Here is a 23,970-nt window from a genome sequence, read left to right on the forward strand (position 1 = left end):
TGTGGGAGCGGCTCTGCGTTCCGATCCTCTCCCCTCTCGCCTGGGGTTCACATGGAGGATGTGACTTGGTTCTGGAGCAGTGAGACAGACCCTCACATTTCCAGGCCCAGCGACACACCACAGTCTTGTTGAAGAGGTTGCCTCACAGTCCACCAGAAGTAGAACTTGTGTGACGGGAGCTCTTCCCCAGCACGTGAGCTTGCGTTCAAGAAATGTGTTTACTCTCAAAGCTCCCTGGGAAGGGAATGTGGAAAATGGCACTTGTCTCCTGGGCTGGGGAGACCACTGTTGAATCATTTTGTGTGCTTTTTATTAATGTAATGAGTTTTCCATTTCTTGGAAATGTGGTTCAGTAATGAGAAGTTCTCAGGGCCTGGCCCTGTGGCCGAGTGGTTAAGTTTGCGCGCTCTGCTCTGGTGGCCCAGGGTTTCCCGGTTTGAATCCTGGGCATGGACATGGCACCACTCATCAGGCCATGCTGAGGCGGCGTCCCACATAACACAACCAGAGGCACTCACAGCTAGAACATACAACTGTATACCGGGGGGTTTGGGGAGAAGAAGAGGAGGAAAAAAAAAAGATTGGCAACAGATGTCAGATCAGGTGCCAATCTTTAAAAAAAAAGAAAAAAAAAGTTCTCAGTTCCCGAGAGTTCTTTTATGAAGATAAAGGAGAAGAAAACAAGATAAGTGAGGAAAGGAAAGAGGGAAAAGGAATTTGTATGTTGACTTGGGGTGTTTTCAGGGATAAGAAATACTGAGGCAATGGATGTCAGAGGAGAAAGGAGCTGGGTGCAGGAGTGGTGGGGAATAGAGAGTAACTCACAGACAGCATTCTGCACGTCAGGAAATTGAAGCTTACCTGATGTTAAATCAGTCTCAATACTAGTGCAAAAAAGACTAGAGGAAAACCCTAGACGGTTGTTGGACGGGCCCTCGGTCATTACGTCCAGGCTCAGAGGGAAACCCTACTTCCTTGGCAACAGCTCTTAGGGGTTAGCCAATGGTTCTCCAAGTGTGGTTCCTGGACCAGCAGCTTCCACATCACCTGGAGCTTGTTAGAAAAGAAAATTCTCAAGCCCACTCCCAGATCTCCTGAACCTGAGCCCCTGGCTGATTCTGACACACAGAACCCAAGATCTGGGCTCAAGATGGGGGAGTGCCCTCCAGCCTGTGTGAAACCGGACGTCCTTGAGCTTATGCTGAGAGCTGACCTTCCTGGAAGGTGAGTTAGGTTGGAAACCAGCTAAGTAGGGTCATACTTTCAGTAGAAACAGTACCTATTAAATATTTTTGTGTATTTAGGAATTGGCTACTAGTTCAACCTTATTATGTCACTTTAAGTTGAACTATTTAGACTGTTGTGACTGACCAATTTTCAGTGATGCTATAAAAACTTCCGAGTACTAATTCCTGCTATGGTGGAGTTTTCTCCAACAAAACCGCCTGTCATCATTCATTCTAGGGGCTTTCTTTTCAGGCAAGGATTAAAAGGGGACACTTCTACCATATTTGGCTCATATCTGCACCAGAGCTTTTTAAAAACATCTGGTGTAGATGAAAAGTAACTTACTGGCCTTCTGTTGGAAGACTTCTCAGATTTTAGCTAAACTGGATTTTTTTTTAACAATCAGCGTTTTTCAGATACCTTTGCAACTTGACATAAGACCCTATTCCCTGTCTGTGATCACTTTGTGCAAAACTGTAAGAACTAAATAACCTCACTGATTCGTAGGCAGAGTCTCATCAGCTGGAAAGCCGGCTCCTCTGGGCAGTGCTGTATGCCCTGGATTGGTGTAGGGATGGCTAGGGTGGGGAGACCTGTGTCCCCCAGCCTGCCGGTGGCTAGGTGCGTGTACCTACCACACGGCCCAGTACCTGCGTCTCCGACTCCATCATGTGAGTTAATTTAGAACATGAGTCCCGCTTCGGTACCCACCCACTGGCCATCTCATCAGACTGTGAGGGCGACCAGCTTCCCCAATTCTGAACTGGAAAAGGGTTGCCTACGGCTCAGGGTCACCGGGAGGATCCAGTAAGGTGATGAACCTTGTAAAGCTCCTATTATATGCACCTGTTCCTTCCAGGAATTACTGGTGCTCGCTGCGATCCCCATAACATTTGTAGTTTACTGAATGAGTGAGTGGATCATGATGCCCTGTGTTAAACATTTGGTAATGTCAGAATGATAAGGTGTTAACGGCAATTTTGCAAACCAGGGTATACTCAGGAAGAGCTGTACAGTAGTATTTGTGGACCCGAGACACATCTAACTCCCGTCAGATACAACTACAATTAGGTTATTTGAAATGACTTACAACCTGAGTTTGGGCCCATTTTCTCATCTGTACAATGGGGATACTCCTACTGCCTCGTGGAGAACGTGTTGGGGAGAAGTGAACAAATGTGGCACCTGACAGGCACTTGACGAACGCAGGACATCCATCATTGGCACCAAAGTTCTCTCTGTCATTTGGAACACACTGAAAAAATATCACTAAAAGCAAGAAAAAGATTTTATTCTTTGATATATAAAACCAAGAAAACTTTAATGTGTTATACAACATAGTTTTTTTGTTTGTTTTTTAAGAAGAAAATGGCAGAAGTTTGGACCTGGGTAGAAAGATGCTCTCAAGCAGCTTCCAAGCGGCTCAGCTCCCTATGTTACGACAACAGCACAGAAATCTCAGTAGCCTCTTTCCTTTTTCTTTAAAAAAATTACTCACATTTGCTTAACAACTTAAGACATGGTAAGAAATACAGCTTTCCTTCTTGGTGACAGACCCAGTTATTCACCAAAATATTCAAAACCCAGCAATAACTCAGTAAAAGAACAGCTCCTTCCTGATGTTCACTTTGTGTCAGAATTCTGGTTCTAGACACTTGTCAGTGAAAAAGCACTTCCTGCCGCAGAGGAGGCTCGTGTGGTTCACTGGAGCCCACAGACGTGGGTCCTGGCGCCCCAGACCTCGAGGGGGCATCTTTGGTCTTCCCTGTGCTTAGGAACAGACAGACAGTGACCCTGGCATACAAGTGACAAAGTCAAACCTGGGCCCAGGAAACTGCAACCACGCTAAAAAAGCTATTTCTGTCCAATAAACAAGAAAAATAATTTGCTTTTCACTTAATGAATTCAAGAAAAATCAACATGTTGAGATACACTGTTTTCCGTGCTCTCAGCCTGACAGCTGTGAACTCAGTACGGCGCTGCCACCAGCCAGCAGGGCGTGGCCACATCGCTGGGGCTCGGAGCCTTACCGGGTCGGAATTCGGTTCTCACAGTGTCAGCAAATGTTTCCTCTTCGATGTCGGATTTAAACAGAAAGGACACTTCATATGAAATTTAATTGGATCAAACATGAATAAACTTTTAAAATTACTAAATATGTAAATATTGCTACAAGATCAAAAGGAAGTGACAATGCATTTACTCTGTGTTAAAAATCACTAAGTTCAATGTGACTTATTTGAAAAGATGGCAGAACCTACACAACTGTCTATACACACAGGTGACTGTCCGGAGGCGGTGGTGGCTCAGCCATTTCTTCGGGAAATGTTCTAAAACTGCCCTTGGTCAATCCACTGGAAAAGACTAGTTTTGTCTGAGAGAAAACACTGGCTTTTGGCCACAAACGGCATTGCTGCATGTGACCTTCCGACCCAGAGAGCTGGCGGCCCCCGTGAGGCTCTCCCCCGGGGCAGGACGGCCGACCTCCTTCCCCATGAGGTCTGGCGCAGCCCCCATCTGGCTGCTCCAACTGACCACGGACAAGGCGGAACCTGAAACCCACCTTCCAGTCACACCCACTCCAGGGCTGGGGCATCTGTTCTCTGCCTGCCTCCCCACCAGTCCACCCCATCAGCAGAACCTGTGCTCGTCAGCAGGAGGCCGGGAAGCTGTGCCAATACCTCAGGGGGTTTCTGCGCGGGTTACGTTAAAAACATGAATCTGACTATTTTAAAAAGGTAATTTTAAAGCCTCATTTCAAGAAATGAAGTATTTTTAAAATTTAAAAGTGAAGTATTTTCTGTGCTTTACAAAGGTGCTGGGACCTGCCCCGGGCCAGTACAGATGGTGTCTGTGCATGTGCGTGCGCGTGTATTTTATGTTCTGTGGAGAAATTCTATAAAAATAGACAGTATTTTTATTTGCTATCCATAAGTGGAAATAAAGAGTAGGCTTGTGGGAGAAAAGGGAAGGATAAATAAAAATAATAAAAAAGCGGGGAGAAGTATACAATTATTTTTCTTATTTTAAAATTGGAATAAAAGTTTAAAAAGTACTTCCCCTCAGAAAGTTGACCTAATCCCTGTGCACCTAACTGTGGTCGCGGCTCTCGCGGCTGCCCCTAGTTCCCGAGGCGGCCCAGGAGCCCAGCCCTACAAGGTGACTGCTGGCCCATGCTCTTCCACCCCTCCTGGGGGCAGGGCCAGGCTGTGGCGGGGGTCAGACCGTAGGGAGCTGAGCAGCCTATGGACGCTGCCGCTGCCTTCCCGCCCAGGGCTGTGCAGTCCGGGTGCCAGGCTGGCACCGTTGACCCGCGCAAGGCTGCCCGGTGGTGGCCTGGGGACCAGCCGGGGCTCCAGGACGCCCTCGAGGACGACATCGGCCTCCTCATCACTCTCCATCTCGTCAGGGTGCAAGTTCTGTAGGACGTGGGCCACGGGCAGGCTGTGGCGACTGGCTGTGCTGTCTGAGGACCGGCCAGAGCTGCCAGATGCGCGGCTGCCACGTACCACATTGTTCCTCTGGTTGGCCGGCTTGACTGTGACGATGAGGTTGTGGCTGTTGGCGATCATCATGTCCGTGACCTGGTCCAGTGTCTTCCCAGCCACCTCGATCCCATTCACCTCCAGGACCTCATCATCCACGGCCAGCAGCCCGGTGCTCTCTGCGAGGCCGCCGGGCACCATGCGAGAGATGAAGATGCCTGGCACCTTCTCTAGCCCTTGGGGAGCCACACGCACACTCATGCCATCGCGGATATAGAAGCCCAGTGGCTTCTGGCAGCCATGCCTGTACAGCCTCACACGGCGGTGTGTCTCAGGGAGGATGTCCACGTCAATGATGGAGGACACGGGGCGGAAGTCATGGGGCATGCTGATGTGCAGGTGCGGGCGCCGGCGTGGGCCATCCTCCCGGAGTGCCAGTGCCTTCCTCCTCCTGGACAGGGAGCCCGCCACGAAGCTGCCGTGCTCGGCCTCTTCTGAAACAGCCAGAGGGGACAGTCAGAGCACGGACCACAAGAGGCGATGGGAAAGCACAAGTCAAACACCACTGCAACCCTGAACCTGAGACTGGCCATCTGGGCAAATTTTGGCTTTCTGCTGCTTACCTCTCAACTGCTTCTCTGATTTGCAATATGACGCCAGCAGAAGTCTGAGGCAATGAGCACCACAACCAAATCATGTGTTTCAATTAATTCTCTGTAAGTCTAACACACATTCCTAGGAGTTGAATTATCAATTCATTCTGTCAAATTTAACTTTTTTGGAGAGTCTCAAATAACCTCCAGGATGATATACAAACATGGGAGTAACTATGAGCTATTTTCACTGAGCACACAGCAATCCGGCATCAGCTGAGCCAGCCCAACAGTATCCACCAGGCAAACATTTGAAGCTAAGTTCAAGCAGAACCGCCTCTCTAGAAATCTCCACACAGACCCACAGGCAACCCAGTGACTGACAGGCTGAAAGGCAGGAATGAGAGACTGGAAGGCTTGAAAGTGCCTGACTGGATTCCGGGAAGATGGTGGAGCAGGAATCACCAGGCATCTCTTACCACCTGACAACTGCAGGGGCAGAATCTGTCTGATGGAACTATTTTGGAATCTGGGGTCTGCTGAAGGTTTGCAACTTCCAGGGAAGAAGTGGACAGCAGCTGTGGTCAACTTCAGCTCTTAGCACGGTAGCAGCTACTCGTCCCCACCCCAGCTCCCCGGCAGGCAGCTGTGCACATGTTCCTGGAGGAGCCTGCACACAGTGTGTGGGAGCCAGGGTGGGCAAAAAGGGCTCCATCCTCAAATATCAGGGATCTGCCTTAAAAGTGCTCAAAAAAGTAAAGGAAGATGTGGAGAAAGTACAGAAAACGATGTATGAACAAAATGGAAATATCAATAAAGAGATAAAAAACCTAAATAGAAATTCTGGAAGTGAAAAGTACAATAAATGAAATGAAAAATTCACTAGGAGGAGTCAAAGGCATATCTGAACCAGAAGAAGGAATCTGTGAGCTTGAAGATAGGACAATGGGAATTATCGTGTCTGAGGAACAGAAAGAAAAAAGATTGAAGAAAAGTGCACAGAGCCTCAGGGACCTGTGGGCACCGTTGAGCAGCCCAGCATGTGCTTTGTGGGAGTCTTGGGAGGAGGAGAGAAAGGCGGAGGGAATATTCAAAGAAATGCCTGAAAACTCCCCAAAATTGGCAAAATGCATGAATATAAACATCCAGGAAGCTCAATAAACTGTAAAATGAACTCAAAGAGACACACACCAAGACACACTATAATCAAACTTTTTAAAGACAAAGAGAGAGTCTTGAAAGCAGCAAGAGAGATGAAGACATCACATTCAAGGGACCCTCACAGACTCTCAGCATGTTCCCATCAGAAACTTTGGATCCAGGAGGCAGTGGGCCCATGGAGTCCAAGTGCTGAAAGAAAAAACTGTCACCTGAGAATCCTATATTGGCAAAACTGATTTTCAAAAGTGAGGGAGAAATTAAGACAGTCCCAGATGAAAAAGAGCTGAGAGAGTCTGTTAGCACTAGAGCTGCCCTGCAAGAAATGCGCACGGGCCTCCCGCAGGTGAAATGAAAGGACACCAGACAATGACTCGAAGCCAGACGGAGGAACACAGATCTGAATAAAGGAAAAGACATGGGCAGTTATAAAAGCTGGTATTACTGTAACAATGGTTTGTAACTGCACTTTTTGTTTCTATATAATTTGAGAGACTAATACATCTAAAGGAAAATTTAAAGGAAAAAATTATTAATCTGAAAGCTAGCATTATTCTAACTTTGGTTTGTAACTTCAAATCTTGTTTACTACATAGCTTAAAAGACTAATGCACTTACAAGAATTATTAGTTTATATTTTTGGGCACACAATGTATAAAGATGTAATTTTGTGACATCAACAAGTGAAAAGGGTTGCAATGGAGCCATAAAGGAGCAGAGGTTTTGTATGTTATTGAAATTAAGCATAAATTTAAATTATAGTGTTATAACATTAGGATGCTAAATGTAATCCCCATGGTAACCACAAAGAAAATAGCTATAAAGTATACACAAAAGAAAATGAGAAAGGAAGTTAAACACTTCACTACATAAAATCAAGTTAACACGATAGAAGACAGGAATGCAGGAAATGAGGGACAAAAAGCTTTAGGGCATATAGAAAACAAACAGCACAATGACAGAAGTCAGTCCCTCCTCATCAGTAATTACTTTCAACGTAAATGGATTAAACTCTCCAAGCAACAGGCAGAGATCGACAGAACAGATGAAAACACAGGATCCAGCTACATGCTGTCTACAAGAGACACACTTGAGATCCAAAGACACAAACAGGCTGAAAGTGAAAGGATGGAGAAAGATACTCCATGCAAATAGTAACCAGAAGAGAGCAGGCGTGGCTACACTAATATCACACAAAATGCTTTAAATCAAAAAAGTTACACACGACAAAGGAGGATATTATATATTCATGAAAGGTTCAACAGAGCAATAACATATAATGATCATAAACATTTATGCACCTAAGGACAGACCATCAAAATATACAAAGAAAAATGGACAGAAGTGAAGGAGAATGAGACAGTTCTACAACAGTACTTGGACTTCAATGCCCCACCCTCAGTAATGGAGATAAGGACCAGACAGAAGATAAGGAAGGAAACAGAGGACTTAACCCGATAAACCAACCAGATCTAAGAGACAGACACAGACACTCCGCCCAACAACAGCACACACAGCCTTCTCAAGGGCACATGGGACACTTTCCAGGATAGACCATATGTTAGACCACAAATTAAGTCTCAATAGACTTAAAAAGATAGATATCACACAAATTATCTTCTCTGACCACAACGGGATGAAGTTACAAATCAATAACATAAAGAAAACTGGAAAATTCACAAAAATGTGGAAACTAAAAAACACACTTTTAAACAACTAATGGATCATAGAAGAAATCACAAGGAAAAGAAAATACTTAGAGACAAATGAAAAGGAAAACACAGCACACCAAAACTTATGGGAAGCAGCAAAAGAAGTGCTAAGGGGAAATTTACAGCTATAAATGCTTGCATTAGAAACCAAGGAAGGGCTGGCCCGGTGGCAGAGTGGTTAAATTTGTACATTCCACTTTGGCGGCCCAGGGTTCACCAGTTCTGATCCCAGGTGCAGATATGGCACTGCTTATCAAGCCATGCTGTGACAGGCGTCCCACATATAAAGTGGAGGAAGATGGGCACGGATGTTAGCTCAGGGCCAGTCTTCCTCAGCAAAAAGAGGAGGATTGGCAGCAGATGTTAGCTCAGGGCTAATCTTCCTCAAAAAAATAAAAAAATAAATAAACAAAGCCAAGGAAGATCTCAAATCAACAACCTAACTTCCTCTTAAGGAACTAGAAAAATAAGAACAAACTAACTCAAAGCTAGCAGAAGGAAGGAAATAATAAAGATTAGGGCAGAAAAACAGGAAATGGAGGATAGAAAATAGGAGAGAAGATCAATTAAACAAAAAATTGGCTCTTCAAAAAAAATCAACAAAGTTGACAAACCTTTAGCTAAATGGACAAAGAAAAAAAGAGAGAAGACTCAAATTACTAAAATCAGACATGAAAGTGGGAACACTACTACTGATTCTACAGAAATAAAAAGGATTATAAGAGAGTACTATGAACAATTTTATACCAACGAATGGGATAAATATACAAATTCCTGGAAACACAAAGCGTTATCAAGACTGAATCATGAAGAAATACACCATCTGAATAGACCTATAACTAGTAGGGAGATTGAACAACTAACCAAAAATATCCCACAAAAGAAGAGCCCTGGATCTGATGATGGCTTCACTGGTGAATTCTACCAAACATTTAAAGAAGAACTAGTACCAACCCTTCTCAAACTTTTCCCAAAATTGAAGAGGAAGGAACACCTCCCAACTCAACCTACGAGGTCAGCATAACCCTGATACCAAAGCCAGACAAAGACACAACAAGAGAAAAAACATTACAGGCCAACATCCCTTATGAACATTGATGCAAAAATACTCAACAAAATACAGTCATGTGCCAGGTAGTGACGTTTTGGCCAACGACAGACTGCACACACAATGTTGGTCCCATAGGTTAGCACCACAGAGCCTGGGCGTGTAGCAGGCTGTGCCGTCTGGGTCTGGGTGAGTGCGCTCTGTGATTAGACAGTAACTGCTGGACCCCGTCCAAGCCCAATAGGGAAGAGCACAGCCCACCCACCCTGGACAGTGACAGCCACATGAGGATCCCGAACTCCGCCCTTCTGAGGCTACAAGGGGGCCCCTACGTGGTCAGTGGAGGCCACGAGGGGAGCCTGAATGCCCCCCATGCTGGGAGGTGTCAGAGGCTGGGGGTTCACATCTCCCAGTGCCTGGGGTCGGCTGGAACTCCCCTCCCCACCAGCTGTAATGAGGAGTCCTTTGGGTGGGCAAGTTAACAGTACAAGGACAGAAAAAGACCACATAAACATCAGTCAGAAGAAGCCTTCCTAACCCCAGATAAAGTAGCTGCAGGCAGACAGACAGTGGGAGGGACACTGCACAGTGACAAACAGTTGATCCTTGAGAGAGCCCTGACGGGTGAGCTACAGCAGAGCTGCAAAATATGCGGAAGAAAACTAACAGAACTAAAAAAACAAGCAGAAAACCCTGAAAGAGCTGAAAGGAGAAACAGACAAACCCATAATTTTACTTGGAGACATCAACCCTCGCTCTCCACAATGGAAGAGCAAATTCACAGAAAATCAGCAACACAGAGGAACTCAGGAGTACAGTCAACCAACAAACAGGGCCTCGCGGAGGCTCCAAGAACAGCCAGCAACAGCGGACCGCACACTCTTTTCAAGTGCCCTTGAGACGAATGCCAAGACAGACTGTTTCCTGGGCCATGCAACAAACCTCAACAAATCCTGAGATGCTGAAACCACACCGAGTGTGTCCTCTGACAGTAGGTGTCTGATGCTGAGATCACACTAGAAAGCAAGGCCAGAGACGTCACAGGAAACCCTCCAAACACTCGGAAACAACCAACACACTCTGAAGTAATCTACGGGTCAGAGAGGAGGTCTCCAAGGAAAAACAGCACAGGGAAGGCCAGGGATGCTGCTGAGTTGGGCTCAGAGGGGGCTGCGTCGCAGCAAAGGTGGTCAAAGAGCAGGTCTCAAGTCAGTAATCGAGGCCCCACACCTCAAAAACCTAGACAAAGAGCAAAATAAGCCCAAGAGAGACAGAAGGAAGGAAATAATAAAGATAAGAAGTGATTCAACGACGCTGGAAATAGAAACAGCAGAGAAAATCAATGAAACTAACAGCTGGGTCTCCCTGCCAGTGTCTGATGGGGGCGCTCTTGCCCTGCCACCTGTGGCCCTTGGTGCTTGGTGGTCCCCATTCCCAGGCCCTCTGGGCTTGCTCTCCGCCCCCCGAGTCAGCCTGATCTCCTCCCCTCTACGCTGCACTCTCACGACGCATCAGGACTCCCTGTCACGCCAAGTGCAGACGCCCGCCACAGGTCTTCTCCTCCCTGGAGTGGATTCTGTGGGCATCAGGGCGTTCCCTCCACAGCGAGCTCTCTTCTCGTCTAAGGGGCTCCGGCCAACAACTTCCTTGCTTGAACGTTTTTTGTAGGGTCCACGTTATTCTTTGCGAACATGTCTGAATGTGTGCCCAGAGTAAGAGCCCAGAACCGTGAGGTCTGGGCCTTCTCAGACCCTAACTGAGAGGACAGGGTGAGGGAGCCTTGTCTACCCACCTGACAACAATATGAAATGCAATCCCAGCCACGTGCACATTTATTTTTTATGCTGAGGAAGATTCACCCTGAGCTAACATCTGTTGCCAGCCTTCTTCTATTTTCCATGTGGGTCGCCACCACAGCATGGCTGACAAGTGGTGTAGGTCCGTGCCCAGGATCCGGGGCCATGAATCCAGGCTGCTGAAGCAGAGCACGTGAACTTAACCATTACGCCACAGGGCCGGCCCCCAAGTCCACATTTTAATGTTTTTTAATGGTGTTGAATTGCTAACATCTGGTAAGTTGCCAGAAAACATGATCATTTATCATCTCCACTTATTTCCTGAGTGACAGAGCTACCACTTTGTCACCATCTGACCTGTGAACAAATGCTGTGACTCTTCACCTGTATTCTTCCTTCTGAGATGAAGGCAGGCACGCCAGCTCTGCCCTCCCCACAGCTCAGCCCCGGGCCCTTGAGCCACATGGTCAGGCCGGCACTGAGACAGCCACACCAATAAGTCACTGCATCCTGGGATGCAGGACTGTGAGCGTCTTCCAGCGGTCCCAGCTCCGCACCCTGGAATGCCCTCACTCTGGGAAGGAGGCAGCAGACTGGGGTGTCTGCGTGTGGAAGCTGCGCCGAGCTGACCTGCGTCCCCACCCCTGGGGCCTCCGAAGGGCTCCTCGTCTCAGTGGACAGTTCTGGAATTGGATTCTTTGAGGGAGGTGAAAGGATGGTAGGAAGGCCGGGGCGCTGCGTCCTCTCAGGAGGTGAATTATCCGTGTCTTCCGGGCCTGGAGCTGTGGCTGGTGCTCGCGGTCAAGGACGAGCAAGTGTTTCAGGGAAACAGAGATCTTCCAGTCTGTCTGCCGTCTAGCAATTCACACAGAGAGACAGCACCTTTCTCATATTTACCCAACTATACGTCAGAAAGTTACGAGAACAAAACCAGTCTTGGCCTTCAAATACACTACAATTCTTTTGTTCAAAACACTATTAATTCCATCCAGAAAGCATATCAGCATGGAGGCGGCAGTTTCTGATTTCCTTAATCATCCTGACTTTTTTGTACACAATTTTGGTTTCGACACTTTTCCTTGAACATGTTGTTATTATACACTGTAGTTTTTTGACATTAAGATTATTAATCTGTTTTAAATGGTAGTAAAATATTCTAGTGGTACCAGATAAATATTTGAAACTGAATGTTGGTCTTAATTATTAAACTAAATGCATATACTGACACATACCTCTCCTCTCCATTAGAATCTAAAGACTTTAACAAATTTATTGTAAGCAATTAATTACAACCTCCTTGTTCAGGGCATGACCCCGGAACCACCCTCCCATGATGAGATTTAATTAGTCACCAGATAAGAAAACATACAACTGCTCAGTGGCAGTTATTTAAAAACAAAATATTTTCAATTTTCTGCTAAATGTCCTCAGTGGAGCGGATCAGACAAGTAGGGGAGAAGCTGGAGTGTTTCAGCCTATTCCTGCCTCCTACACCGCCCCTGGTGGCTCTGTCTCCTGCACACCGTCTCCCGTGCACACCTTTGCAGTCCAGGAGCAGCACTGGGGTTGAGCGCACGGCCAGAGGGGCGGCAGCGGCAGCAGGCGAGTCCTGACCACGCTGCGGCCAGACCAGCTCTGGGGTTGTTCCCTGCAGCACCTCATTTACCTTGTCCGGCTCCCTCGAGGGGCATGGCACCGCGGAGTGCAGAGGGCGCACTGGGGTCCCTCCTCTGCACCAGGCGGCCTCCTTTCTTTACGGACCTGATGATGGCAAACCCCATAACGCCCAACACACCAGGGCCCTAACATTTGACCTTGATCACGTGGCTAAAATCCAACACCCAGTGCTGACCCTGACCCTGCGTCCAGCTGCTCTGGCTTATTTAACGGCGCCTCCAAGGGAGTTTTAGCAAATCTTAAAGGTGACCCAAAGTGTCAACACCTAATAAGGATGCTTATTGCTTTTCAGGACGACACTGGTCAATCAAAACAAAGGAAGTGGGCAGCCACTGCTGGGACCTCTTGGACCTCACCGGCTGTCAGGGAGCAGAGGACACCCTGTCCCTGGAGTGCCTTGTCTACTGGGAAACACACGCATGTGGACACGAGTGTAAGCAGGACGACATGTGGGGAGGCTGGGACAGGGCAGTGAGCACAGGCCAGAGGCCCAAGAAGTGCCCCGTGGAGGTGGCGGGATAGGACCTGCCTGGAGCCTCCACGGTGGGCAGACATGGCTGGGCAGTGAGCCATGGCTTGGCCACATCCCAGACAGATGTGGGGTGGGACAGGCGGACGCTGGGAGAAGGCGCCTTGCTCCTCTCATCTGAGGCGAGCCCCCACTCTGGGAGAGAGGTGTCTCAGATCCCTGAAACCACGTTTGCATTGGTCAGGGTCCCCAGAGACACAGAATCAAGAGGACGTGTGTGTCTGTATAGACATAAATACAGACACATTTATTACACACCGGCTCATGCAATGATGGAGGCCAGCAAGTCCCTTGATCTACCACCTGCAAGCTGGAGACCCAGGAGAGCCGGTGGTAAACTGAGTCCAAAAGCCCAAGAACCAGGAGCACTGATGTCTGAGGCAGGAGATGGCTGTCCCAGCCCAGGCACCACGAGAGACTCTCCCTTCCTGCACCTTTTTGTTCTATGCAGGCCACAATGGATTGGACGAGGCCCGCCCACACTGATCTCCTGATTCGAGTGCTAATCTCTTGCAGAAACGCCCTCACAGGCACGCATAGAACTGATGTTCTGCTGCTCTCTGGGCGTCCCTGGCCTGGTCAAGACGGCACACACTTAGCCACCACGAGCTTCCTCCAGGCTCAGGGGCTCCTGTCCTCCTTTCTCAGGGTGTGAGGCTGCTCTGGGACGTGCAGTGAGAGGTGAGGAGAACATGACCCAGGATGAGTGTGTGCAGGGGATTTTCGAGGACCTGCTTTTTTTTCTGGTGAGGAGGATTGGTCCTGAGCTACTTGTTGCCAATCTTCCTCTTTTTGCTTGAGGAAGATTGTTGCTGAGCTAACATCTGTGCCATCTTCCTCTATTTTGTATGTGGGACGCCACCACAGCGTGGCTTGATGAGTGGTGTGCAGGTCTGCGCCTGGGATCTGAACCTGTGAATCCTGGGCTGCTAAAGTGGAGCACATGAACCACTACGCCACCGGGCTGGCCAAAGGACCTGCTTTTGAGTGGAGTGAAGCAGTGCCCTTCACAGACCCTGGGGCTTATGCAAGGCTGATTCTGATCCCTGGGTCTAGGGTGCAGCCTGAGAGCCCTCGGGGTGGCTGATGCTGTTGGTTCAAAGACTGACTGGAATAACGAGGCCCATGGGCTAAGGAACACACACCTTACCCCCAGCAACAGCTGTTCCAAGCAGACTCGGAGGAGCCTCTGGGCCTCGGGCAGAGCAGCTGGTGCAGAGGCAGACTTGTCCCCTCGCGAGGGGAGGGAGAGGGAATGTGCGATTCTGGCCCTTTCCGCCCTTGAAGAGGGGGCTGGCCTGGGGCTTCACCTGGGCCCAGGCATGTGTGGTGAAGCAGCCCTCCCACGTCCAGGTGCACAGCTCCCTCCTCGCCCAGGATGGACGCCCCAGCACTGCCAGCTCCCGTCTGCCCTGGAGCCACGCTCACTGGAGACTTGAGCTGCGGCTGCCACGCTGCAGAGTTTCAGACAACAACCATTTCTCTGTCACTGCTTCTATAGAAACCACTGCACATGGACCTCATTAGTCAAACATTCCCAACTATCTGAAAAACAAAATTTGTTCTAAAGAATGTCCCATTCCTAAGATTCCAACTTTGGTTCTTTTTTTAAAAAATTTTTTATTGAGTTAACGATAGGTTACAATCTTGTGAAATTTCAGTGGTATATTATTGTCTGTCAGTCGTGTTGTAGGTGCAACCCTTTGCCCTTTGTGCCCACCCCCCAACCCCCCCTTTCCCCTGGTAGCCACTAATCTGTTCTCTTTGTCCACAGGTTTAAATTCCTCATATGAGTGGAGTCATATAGAGATTGTCCTTCTCTGGCTTATTTCACTTAACATAATTCTCTCAAGGTCCACCCATGTTGTTGCAAATGGGACGATTTTGTTATTTTTTATGGCTGAGTAGTATTCCGTTGTGTATATATATACCACTTCTTCTTTATCCATTCATCTGTCAATGGGCACTTAGGTTGCTTCCATGTCTTGGCTATTGTAAATAATGCTGCAATAAACATTGGGGTGCATAGGACTTTTGGAATTGCTGACTTCAAGCTCCCTGGATAGATACCCAGTAGTGGAATAGCTGGATTGTATGGTAGTTCCATTTTTAATTTTTTGAGGAATCTCCATACTGTTCTCCATAGTGGCTGCACCAGTTTGCATTCTCACCAGCAGTGTATGAGGGTTCCTTTTTCTCCACAACCTCTCCAACATTTGTTACTATTTGTTTCAGTTATTTTTGTCATTCTAATGGGTGTAAGGTGATATCTTAGTGTAGTTTTGATTTGCATTTCCCTGATGATCAGCAATGATGAACATCTTTTCATGTGCCTATTGGCCATCCATATATCTTCTTTGGAGAAATGTCTGTTCTTGTCTCCTGCCCATTTTTTGATCGGGTTAATTTTTTGTTGTTGAGTTGTGTGAGTTCTTTATATATTATGGATATTAAGCCTTTGTCGGATGTATTACTTGCAAATATTTTTTCCCAGTTAGTGGGTTGTTTTTTTGTTTCACTCCTGTTTTCCCCTGCCTTGAAGAAGCTCTTTAGTCTGATGAAGTCCCATTTGTTTATTCTTTCTATTGTTTCCCTTGTCTGAGAAGACATGATGTCTGAAAAGATCCTTTTAATACTGATGTCAAAGAGTGTACTGCCTACATTTTCTTCTAGAAGTCTTATGGTTTCAGGTCTCAGCTTTAGGTCTTTGATCCATTTTGAGTTTATTTTGGTGAATGGTGAAAAAGAATGGCCAATTTTCATTCTTTTACATGTGGCTTTCCAGTTTTCCCAGCACCATTTGTTGAAAAGACTTTCTTTTCTCCATTGTATGCCCTCAGTTCCTTTGTTGAAGATTAGCTGTCCATAGATGTGTGGTTTTATTTCTGGGCTTTCAATTCTGTTCCATTGATCTGTGCATCTGTTTTTGTACCAGTACCAAGCTGTTTTGATTACTGTAGCTTTGTAGTATGTTTTGAAGTCAGGGATTGTGATGCCTCCAGCTGTGTTCTTTTTTCTCAGGATTGCTTTAGCAATTCGGGGTCTTTTGTTGCCCCATGTGAATTTTAGGATTCCTTGTTCTATTTCTGTAAAGAATGTCATTGGGATTCTGATTGGGATGGCGTTGAATCTGTAGATTGCTTTAGGTAGAATGGACATTTTAACTATGTTTATTCTTCCAATCCATGTACATGGAATGTCTTTCCATCTCCTTATGTCATCATCCAATTCTCTCAGAACGGCCTTGTAATTTTCATTATATAGGTCCTTCACTTCCTTAGTTAAATTCACCTCGAGGCATTTTATTCTTTTTGTTGCGATTGTGAATGGTATTGTGTTCTTGAGTTCTTTTTCTGTTAGTTCGTTATTAGAGTATAGAAATGCTACTGATTTATGCAAATTGATTTTATACCCTGCAACTTTGCTGTAGTTGTTGATTACTTCTAAAAGTTTTCCAATGGATTCTTTGGGGTTTTCTATATAAGATCATGTTATCTGCAAACAGCGAGAGTTTCACTTCTGCCCCCCATTTGGATTCCTTTTATTCCTTTTTCTTGCCTGATTGCTCTGGCCAGGACCTCCAGTACTATGTTAAATAAGAGTGGTGATAGAAGGCATCCTTGTCTCGTTCCTGTTTTCAGGGGGATGGCGCTCAGTTTTTGCCCATTGAGTATGATGTTGGCTGTGGGTTTGTCATATATGGCCTTTGTTATGTTGAGGTAATTTCCTTCTATCCCCATTTTGTTCAGAGTTTTTATCATAAATGCTGTTGGATCTTGTCAAATGCTTTGTCTGCATCTATTGAGATGATCATGTGGTTTTTATTCCTCAGTTTGTTGATGTGGTGTATCACGTTGATTGATTTGCGGATGTTGAACCATCCCTGTGTCCCTGGTATGAATCCCACTTGATCACCATGTCTGATCGTTTTGGTGTATTGCTGAATTTGAGTTGCCAAAATTTTGTTGAGAATTTTTGCATCTATGTTCATCAGTGATATTGGCCTGTAGTTCTCCTTTTTCATGGTGTCCTTGTCAGGCTTTGGTATCAGCGTGTTGTTGGCCTCGTAGAACGTGTTAGGAAGTGTTCCATCCTCCCTAATTTTTTGGAATAGCTTGAAAAGGATAGGTATTAAATCCTCTCTGAAAGTTTGGTAGAATTCCCCAGGAAAGCCATCCGGTCCTGGGGTTTTATTCTTTGGGATGTTTTTGATTGCTGTTTCAATCTCTTTCCTTGTGATTGGTCTGTTCAAATTGTCTGCTTCTTCTTGAGTGAGCTTTGGGAGATTGTAGGAGTCCAAGAATTTACCCATTTCCTCTAGGTTATCCATTTTGCTGGCATATAGTTTTTTGTAGTATTCTCTTATAATCCATTGTATTTCTGCGGAGTCTGTTGTTATTTCTCCTCTTTCATTTCTGATTTTGTTTATTTGAGCTTTCTCTCTTTTTTCCTTGTAAGTCTGGCTAGGGGTTTGTCAATTTTATTTATCTTCTCAAAAAACTAGCTCTTTGTTTCATCGATCCTTTCTACTGCCTTTTTTCTTTCAATAGCATTTATTTCTGCTCTGATTTTTATTATTTCTCTCCTTCTGCTGACTTTGGGCTTTGTTTCTTCGTCTTTCTCTAATTCAGTTAGGTGTAGTTTAAGATTGCTGATTTGGGATTTTTCTTGTTTGTTAAGATGTGCCTGAATTGCGATGAATTTTCCTCTTAATACAGCTTTTGCTGCATCCCATATGAGTTGGTATGGCCTGTTATCATTTTCATTTGCCTCCAGGTACTTTTTGATTTCTTCCTTAATTTCTTCAATGATCCATTCCTTGTTCAATAGCGTATTGTTTAGTCTCCACATCCTTGTGCTTTTCTCAGCTTTTTTCTTGTAATTAATTTCTAGCTTTACAGCATTATGATCAGAGAAGATGCTTGTTATTATTTCAATTTTTTTAAATGTATAGAGGCTTGCCTTGTTTCCCAACATATGGTCTATCCTTGAGAATGTCCCATGTGCACTTGAGAAGAATGTGTATTCTGCTGTTTTTGGATGAAGTGTTCTATATATGTCTATTAAGTCCAACTGTTTTAGCTTTTCGTTCAGCTCCACTGTTTCTTTGTTGATTTTCTGTCTGGATCATCTGTACATTGATGTGAGTGGGGTGTTGAGGTCCCCTACTTTTATTGTGTTATTTTTGATATCTTCTTTTAGGTTTGTTAATAGTTGCTTTACGAACTTGGGTGCTCCTGTGTTAGGTGCATAGATATTTATAAACATTATTTCTTCTTGAAGAAGTGTCCCTTTGATCATTACATATTGGCCCTCTGTGTCTCTCTTTACCTGCCTTATCTTGAAGTCTGTTTTGCCTGATATAAGTATTGCGACACCTGCTTTCTTTTGTTTGCTATTAGCTTGGAGTATTGTCTTCCACCCCTTCACTTTGAGCCTGTGTTTGTCCTTGGAGCTGAGGTGTGTTTCCTGGAGGCAACAAATTGTTGGATCTTGTTCTTTAATCCATTTTGCCACTCTGTGTCTTTTTATTGGAGAGTTCAATCCGTTTACATTGGTGGTGAGTGTTGATGCATGAGGGCTTCATGCTGTCATTCTGTTGCTCGTTTTCCGGTTTTCCTGTGTTTCCTTTGTTTCTCATCCTGTGTGTTTTAGCCTGCCCATTGACTTCTGCAATTTCTTATGCTGGGTTTCTTAGATTTTTCCTTATTTATGTTTTATGTCTCTCTTCTGTTTTTCAGTTTGGTGGCTACTCTGAGGTTTGTATTCAGAATCTCGTGTATAACATAGTCCATTTTCTGGTGGGCTCTTACTTCCTTAGCCTACACTGTTTCAGTCCCTTTCCTCCTCCCGTCCTAAATTATTATTTTCATCTCTTATTCCAACTTGTGTTGTGAGTTTGTGGTTAGAGCAATAAGCTTGTCTTTCCTTTGGTGATTTCTTTCCCTTTATCCTAATGCTATAGTTGAATATTTGCTATCCTATTCAGATTCTATCTGTTTGTCTCCCTACTCTGTGTTTTGTGACCCCTTACTCCCTTTTTTTCTTTTTTCAGGTATGAGAGCCTTGTTGAGGATTTCTTGTAGTGGGGGTTGTGTGACTACGAAGTCCCTCAGCTTTTGTTTGTCTGGAAAAGATTTAATTTCTCCTTCATATCTAAAGGATACTTTTGCTGGATAGAGTATTCTTGGCTGAAGATTTTTATCCTTTAAAGTTTTGAAAATGTCACTCCAATATCTCCTAGCTTGTAAGGTTTCTGTAGAGAAATCTGCTGAAAGTCTGATGGGGGTTCCTTTGTAGGTTATTTTCTTCTGCCTTGCTGCCCTGAGTATTCTTTCTTTGTCCTTCATTTTTGCCATTTTTACTACTATGTGCCTTACGGTAGGTCTTTGTACATTGACAAATCTAGGAGATCTGAAAGCTTCCTCCACACACATTTCTCTCTCAATCCGTAGATTTGGGAAGTTCTCTTCTATTATTTCGTTGAGCACCCTATCTGCTCCATTTTCCTTTTCCACGCCCTCAGGAATTCTGATGATTCTTAAGTTGCATTTTCTCATTGAGTCAGCTATTTCTCTGAGATTTTCTTCAGTTTTTTTAATTCTTAGTTCTCTTTCTTCCTCTGTCTGGAGGCTTTCAGCCTGTCTATCTTCGATTATGCTAATTTTCTCCTCTATGGTGTCTACACGGGCATTCAGGGAATCCATATTCTGTTTTATCTGATCCATTGTATTTTTCATCTCTAGTATTTCTAATTGATTCTCCTTTATAATTTCAATCTCTTTTGTGAAGTAACTCCAGAACTCGTTGACTTGTTTTTCTATATTTCCCTTTACCTCATTGAATATTTTAAGGATAGCTATTTTGAACTCTTCACTTAGTTTACCCATTTCCAAGCCCTCAGGAGCTACTTCTGTGTTTTTATTGTTTTCCTTTTGGACTGGAGCTTTTATAAATTGCTGGATGGTAGAGGAGCGGTTTTTGCACATGATGCTATTATTCAGCTGCAGTTACAGCCTGTCGCCACTAGATGGGAGTGGAGAGGCTTGTTTTCTGAGCCCTGTGCCTTCAGCCAAGATGGCGGTGCCCAGCGTGGGTTGGGGGAGAAGGGGCACTTTCACTCACTCTGACCCAGACTGGATCAGCTCTCGCTTTCTGGTCTCCTGGGGCCCTGTCTTGCTGGGGCTCCCCCACGCGAAAGCTTTCCCCTGTTAGAGGGTTTCGCTGCACCGGAGGCGGGCATCCTGGAGGATCCCCCGACACGTGGCCCCTCCCCTGCTCCTTCCCGCATCCACGCAGCGATCCCAGTATCTAGGGGAGGGAGCGAAGTTCTCTCCTACCTGGTTCCAGCTCCTCTGAGGGCGGCTCCAGCCTCTCTGCCCTCTGTCGTTTGGATGCTGTGGGTCTCTGACGATTTCTGTTATTAGGATTGTTTCCTTGGTTGGAAAACAGTTGCTCTTTTTGGTTGTACTTTGGAGGGGAGAGAGTCCTGGGTGAGCTCACGCCGCCATGTTGCTGACGTCCCAACTTTGGTTCTTAAAATGTCTTTTTAGAAGAACAAGATCGTCACAGCTTCTTTATCAAGCGATATGTTAAATCTTGGATTTTCCACCAAGTAAACAATGAAGAGAGGCCCATATGTTTTAGGCAAATGTCCACCCACCATCTCCCCCTATCCTGTTACATATTTTCACTCAAATTAAATTATATTTTCTTCTCTACTCCTACTTTCAGATATGCTCAACAGCAGGAGAAAGAGAAGTTGCGGGCCAGTGTGCATGCTGGGCTCCCTCCTTGCCTCTCTTTCTCAGCTGAGCTCACGTCGGACGGGTTCTGTCCAGGAGGATGGCACCAAAAACCATGAAAGAACAGGTATGCCAGCTCCCCAGCTGGCTCAGAGTCAGGAACCGCATTAACCCGGCTCAAACACGCTCACACACATGGTACAAAGGAGACTCCTTTGTAAGAAAACGCTTCCTACAGTCATCTCTAGTTTGATAGGACCAGCTGACTGGCTGCAAATGATGGATGCAGACTCGTCCCTCTCACAGTGGGAGCTTTCCCCCAGAACAGAGCTCCCAAGGGACACACCCACGCCTGCTGGGCCCTGTGGGGAAGGCATGCACCTCTGCTGGTCCAGCTTCCTGTGACCCGACGCTGCTCTGGGACGCAAGTGGAACAGTTTAATAAATTCACTTTGGCTAACAGTTCTCCGCTGGGAAGAAGTTTAACGCGTTCATCAAGGTGGGAGGAATTATATAGCTGTCTAAGAATTCCCGATGAAAGGTTAGAAACGTTTTCGTCTTAACTGGCAGACAAGCAGACGCTTTCTCTTTTTGCAGTTGCTGTTACAGGAACATTATGACAAAAATAATCTGTTAAAGGCAGCCACCCAATCTGCTCGCCATTCTGTCACAAGACGCAGCTGACTTAGAAAGGCCTTCATTCCAGCACATGTAGAACTGCTCCCCAGACCCTGGGGGGCCTCGCAGATGCCAGCTCGCAGGTCAGGTTAGGTTATGCCTTGTCAGGAGCACCTGCCAGATCTCAGCATGTTAGAGAAGGGGGGGTCCTTTTCTATGCAATTGAAACATGTTCTGAAGTGCCTCTGGGCACTGAGTTAGGGACTGACCCTCACAGGGGAGGAGGGAGATCTGCCAGAAAATGCCAGAAGCAGAGGCAAGCTGGGGGAGGGGCCTGTGGGGGGGCACTATGACTTCAGGGGAGGGGGCTCTGGGAGGGGCACTTCAGAGGAGGGTCTCCAGTAGGAGGAAAAGGTAGGGAAAGGGCTGGGGCTGGGCAGAGGGAGTGAGGACAGCAGGAGCTTGACATGGCCAGAAGGTACTGGAGCCAGGAGAAGGTGCTGGAGCCAGGAGGTGCCAAGGCCAGCAGGTACTGGGGCCAGGAGAAGGTGCTGGGGCCAGGAGAAGGTACTGGAGCCAGGAGAAGCTGCTGGGGCCAGGAGAAGGTACTAGAGCCCTGAGAAGGTACTGGAGGCAAGAGAAGGTGCCAGAGCCAGGAGAAGGTACTGGGCCTGGATGCAGGCCAGTCTGCAAGGGACCCTGAGCCTACTGTTCATCCACTGGCTTGGGGCCTCTCTGCTCCAGAGGCCGCAGGCCGTGTAGGTATTCTATTTCATGTGAATTTCGGGACTGGCACTTGGAAATCCACCTTTGAAAATAGACAAAGTTGCATAAAAGTAAATTTAAAATTGTTAAAGTTGAGACTTGTAAATTTGCAAAGTGTAGGCTCATGTAGGTATCCATGGTGATTTCCCACGTTATAAATATGCTAACTTGTGGATGGATAGCATTTGCTTTCAAGAAAATTACTTTTTGGCCATTCACTAGAAGCTTGATATTATATTTTAATTTTAATTTAAAAATTCATTGAAGATTTTTTTTAAATCTAGAAAACTAGTAAAAATGCTTTAAAAAAACAATCTCAGAATTCATAAAAATTAGATTCTTCACAAAAATTAATTCAAAATGGGCCATAGACCTAAATGTAAACACAAAACTATAAAATTCCTAGAAGATAATGGGAGAAAATCTAGGTGACCCTGGGTTGGTAACAAGTTTTTAGATACAACACTGAAAGCATGACCCGTGAAAGGAAAAATGGAAAGTGAGATTTTGTTAAAATCAAAAACTTCTGCTCTGGAAAAGACTGGTTAGGAGAATGGAAAAAAGAAAAGGAATGCAAGCCATGGACTGGGAGAAAACACCTGCCAAACACACATCCAACAAAGGACCTTTATCCAAAACGTACAAAGAACCCTTAAACTCAACAACAAGAAAACAAACAACCGAATTAAAAAATGGGCCAAAGATCTTAACAGACATTTCACCAAAGAAGACACACAGATGTCGTCTCTGCACATGAAAAGATACTCCACATCATATGTCATCAGAGAAATGCAAACTGAAAGAATGGGACACTGCTACACACCTATGAGAATGGCCAAAGTCCAGAACACTGACAACCACACACTGACAGGGATATGGAGCAACAGGAACTCTCACTCATTACTGGTGGCAATGCAAAATGGTGCAGCCACTTTGGAAGACAGTTTGGCAGTTTCTTATGTAACTCAACATAATCTTACCATAAGATCCAGCGATCACGTTCCCTGGCATTCACCCAAAGGAGCTGAAAACGTATGTCCACACAAAAACCTGCACATGGGTATTTCTGGCAGCTTTATTCATAACTGCCAAAACTTGAAGCAACCAAGATGTCCTTCAGTAGGTGAATGAACAAATAAACTGTGGTCCATCCAGACAATGGAGAATTATTCAGCAATAAAAAGAAATGACCCATTAAGTCATGAGAAGACATGGAGGAACCTCAAATGCACATTACTAAGTGAAAGAAGCCAGTTTGAAAAGGCTACATACTATGTGATTCCAACTAGATAACATCCTGGAAAAGACAAAACTATGGAGACAATAAAAAGATCAGTAGTTGCCAGGGGTGGGGGGTGGGGGGTGAGGGGTGAACAGGTGAGCACAGAGGAATTTTAGGGCAGTGAAACGACTCTGTATGATACTGTTACTGTGGATACATGTTGTTACAAAACCCACTGATCAGCACAACACCAAGAGTGAACCCTAATGTAAACTATGGGCTTTAGTTAATACTAATGTATCAATATTGGCTCATCAATTGTAACAAATGTACTTCATTAATATAAGAGGTTATTAATAGGAGAAATGGTGTGTGTGGGGGGGTATATGGGAATT

At 45.6% G+C, this 23,970-nt stretch overlaps 1 protein-coding gene across 1 annotated transcript in view; it reads right to left on the bottom strand.

Moving 5' to 3' along the window:
* Window positions 1–2,497: 2,497 nt before the first annotated feature.
* The window catches only part of PARD6G (par-6 family cell polarity regulator gamma), a 96,846-nt gene continuing 75,373 nt past the window's right edge, over window positions 2,498–23,970 (bottom strand). Inside the window, exon 3 of the mRNA XM_070628008.1 lies at window positions 2,498–5,206. Coding sequence (XP_070484109.1) covers window positions 4,380–5,206 — 827 coding nt within the window. The 3' untranslated portion in view covers window positions 2,498–4,379. The remainder of the gene's footprint in view (window positions 5,207–23,970) is intronic.

The sequence above is a fragment of the Equus przewalskii genome, chromosome 7, assembly GCF_037783145.1.
Source record: "Equus przewalskii isolate Varuska chromosome 7, EquPr2, whole genome shotgun sequence".
Taxonomy (NCBI): Eukaryota; Metazoa; Chordata; class Mammalia; order Perissodactyla; family Equidae; genus Equus; species Equus przewalskii.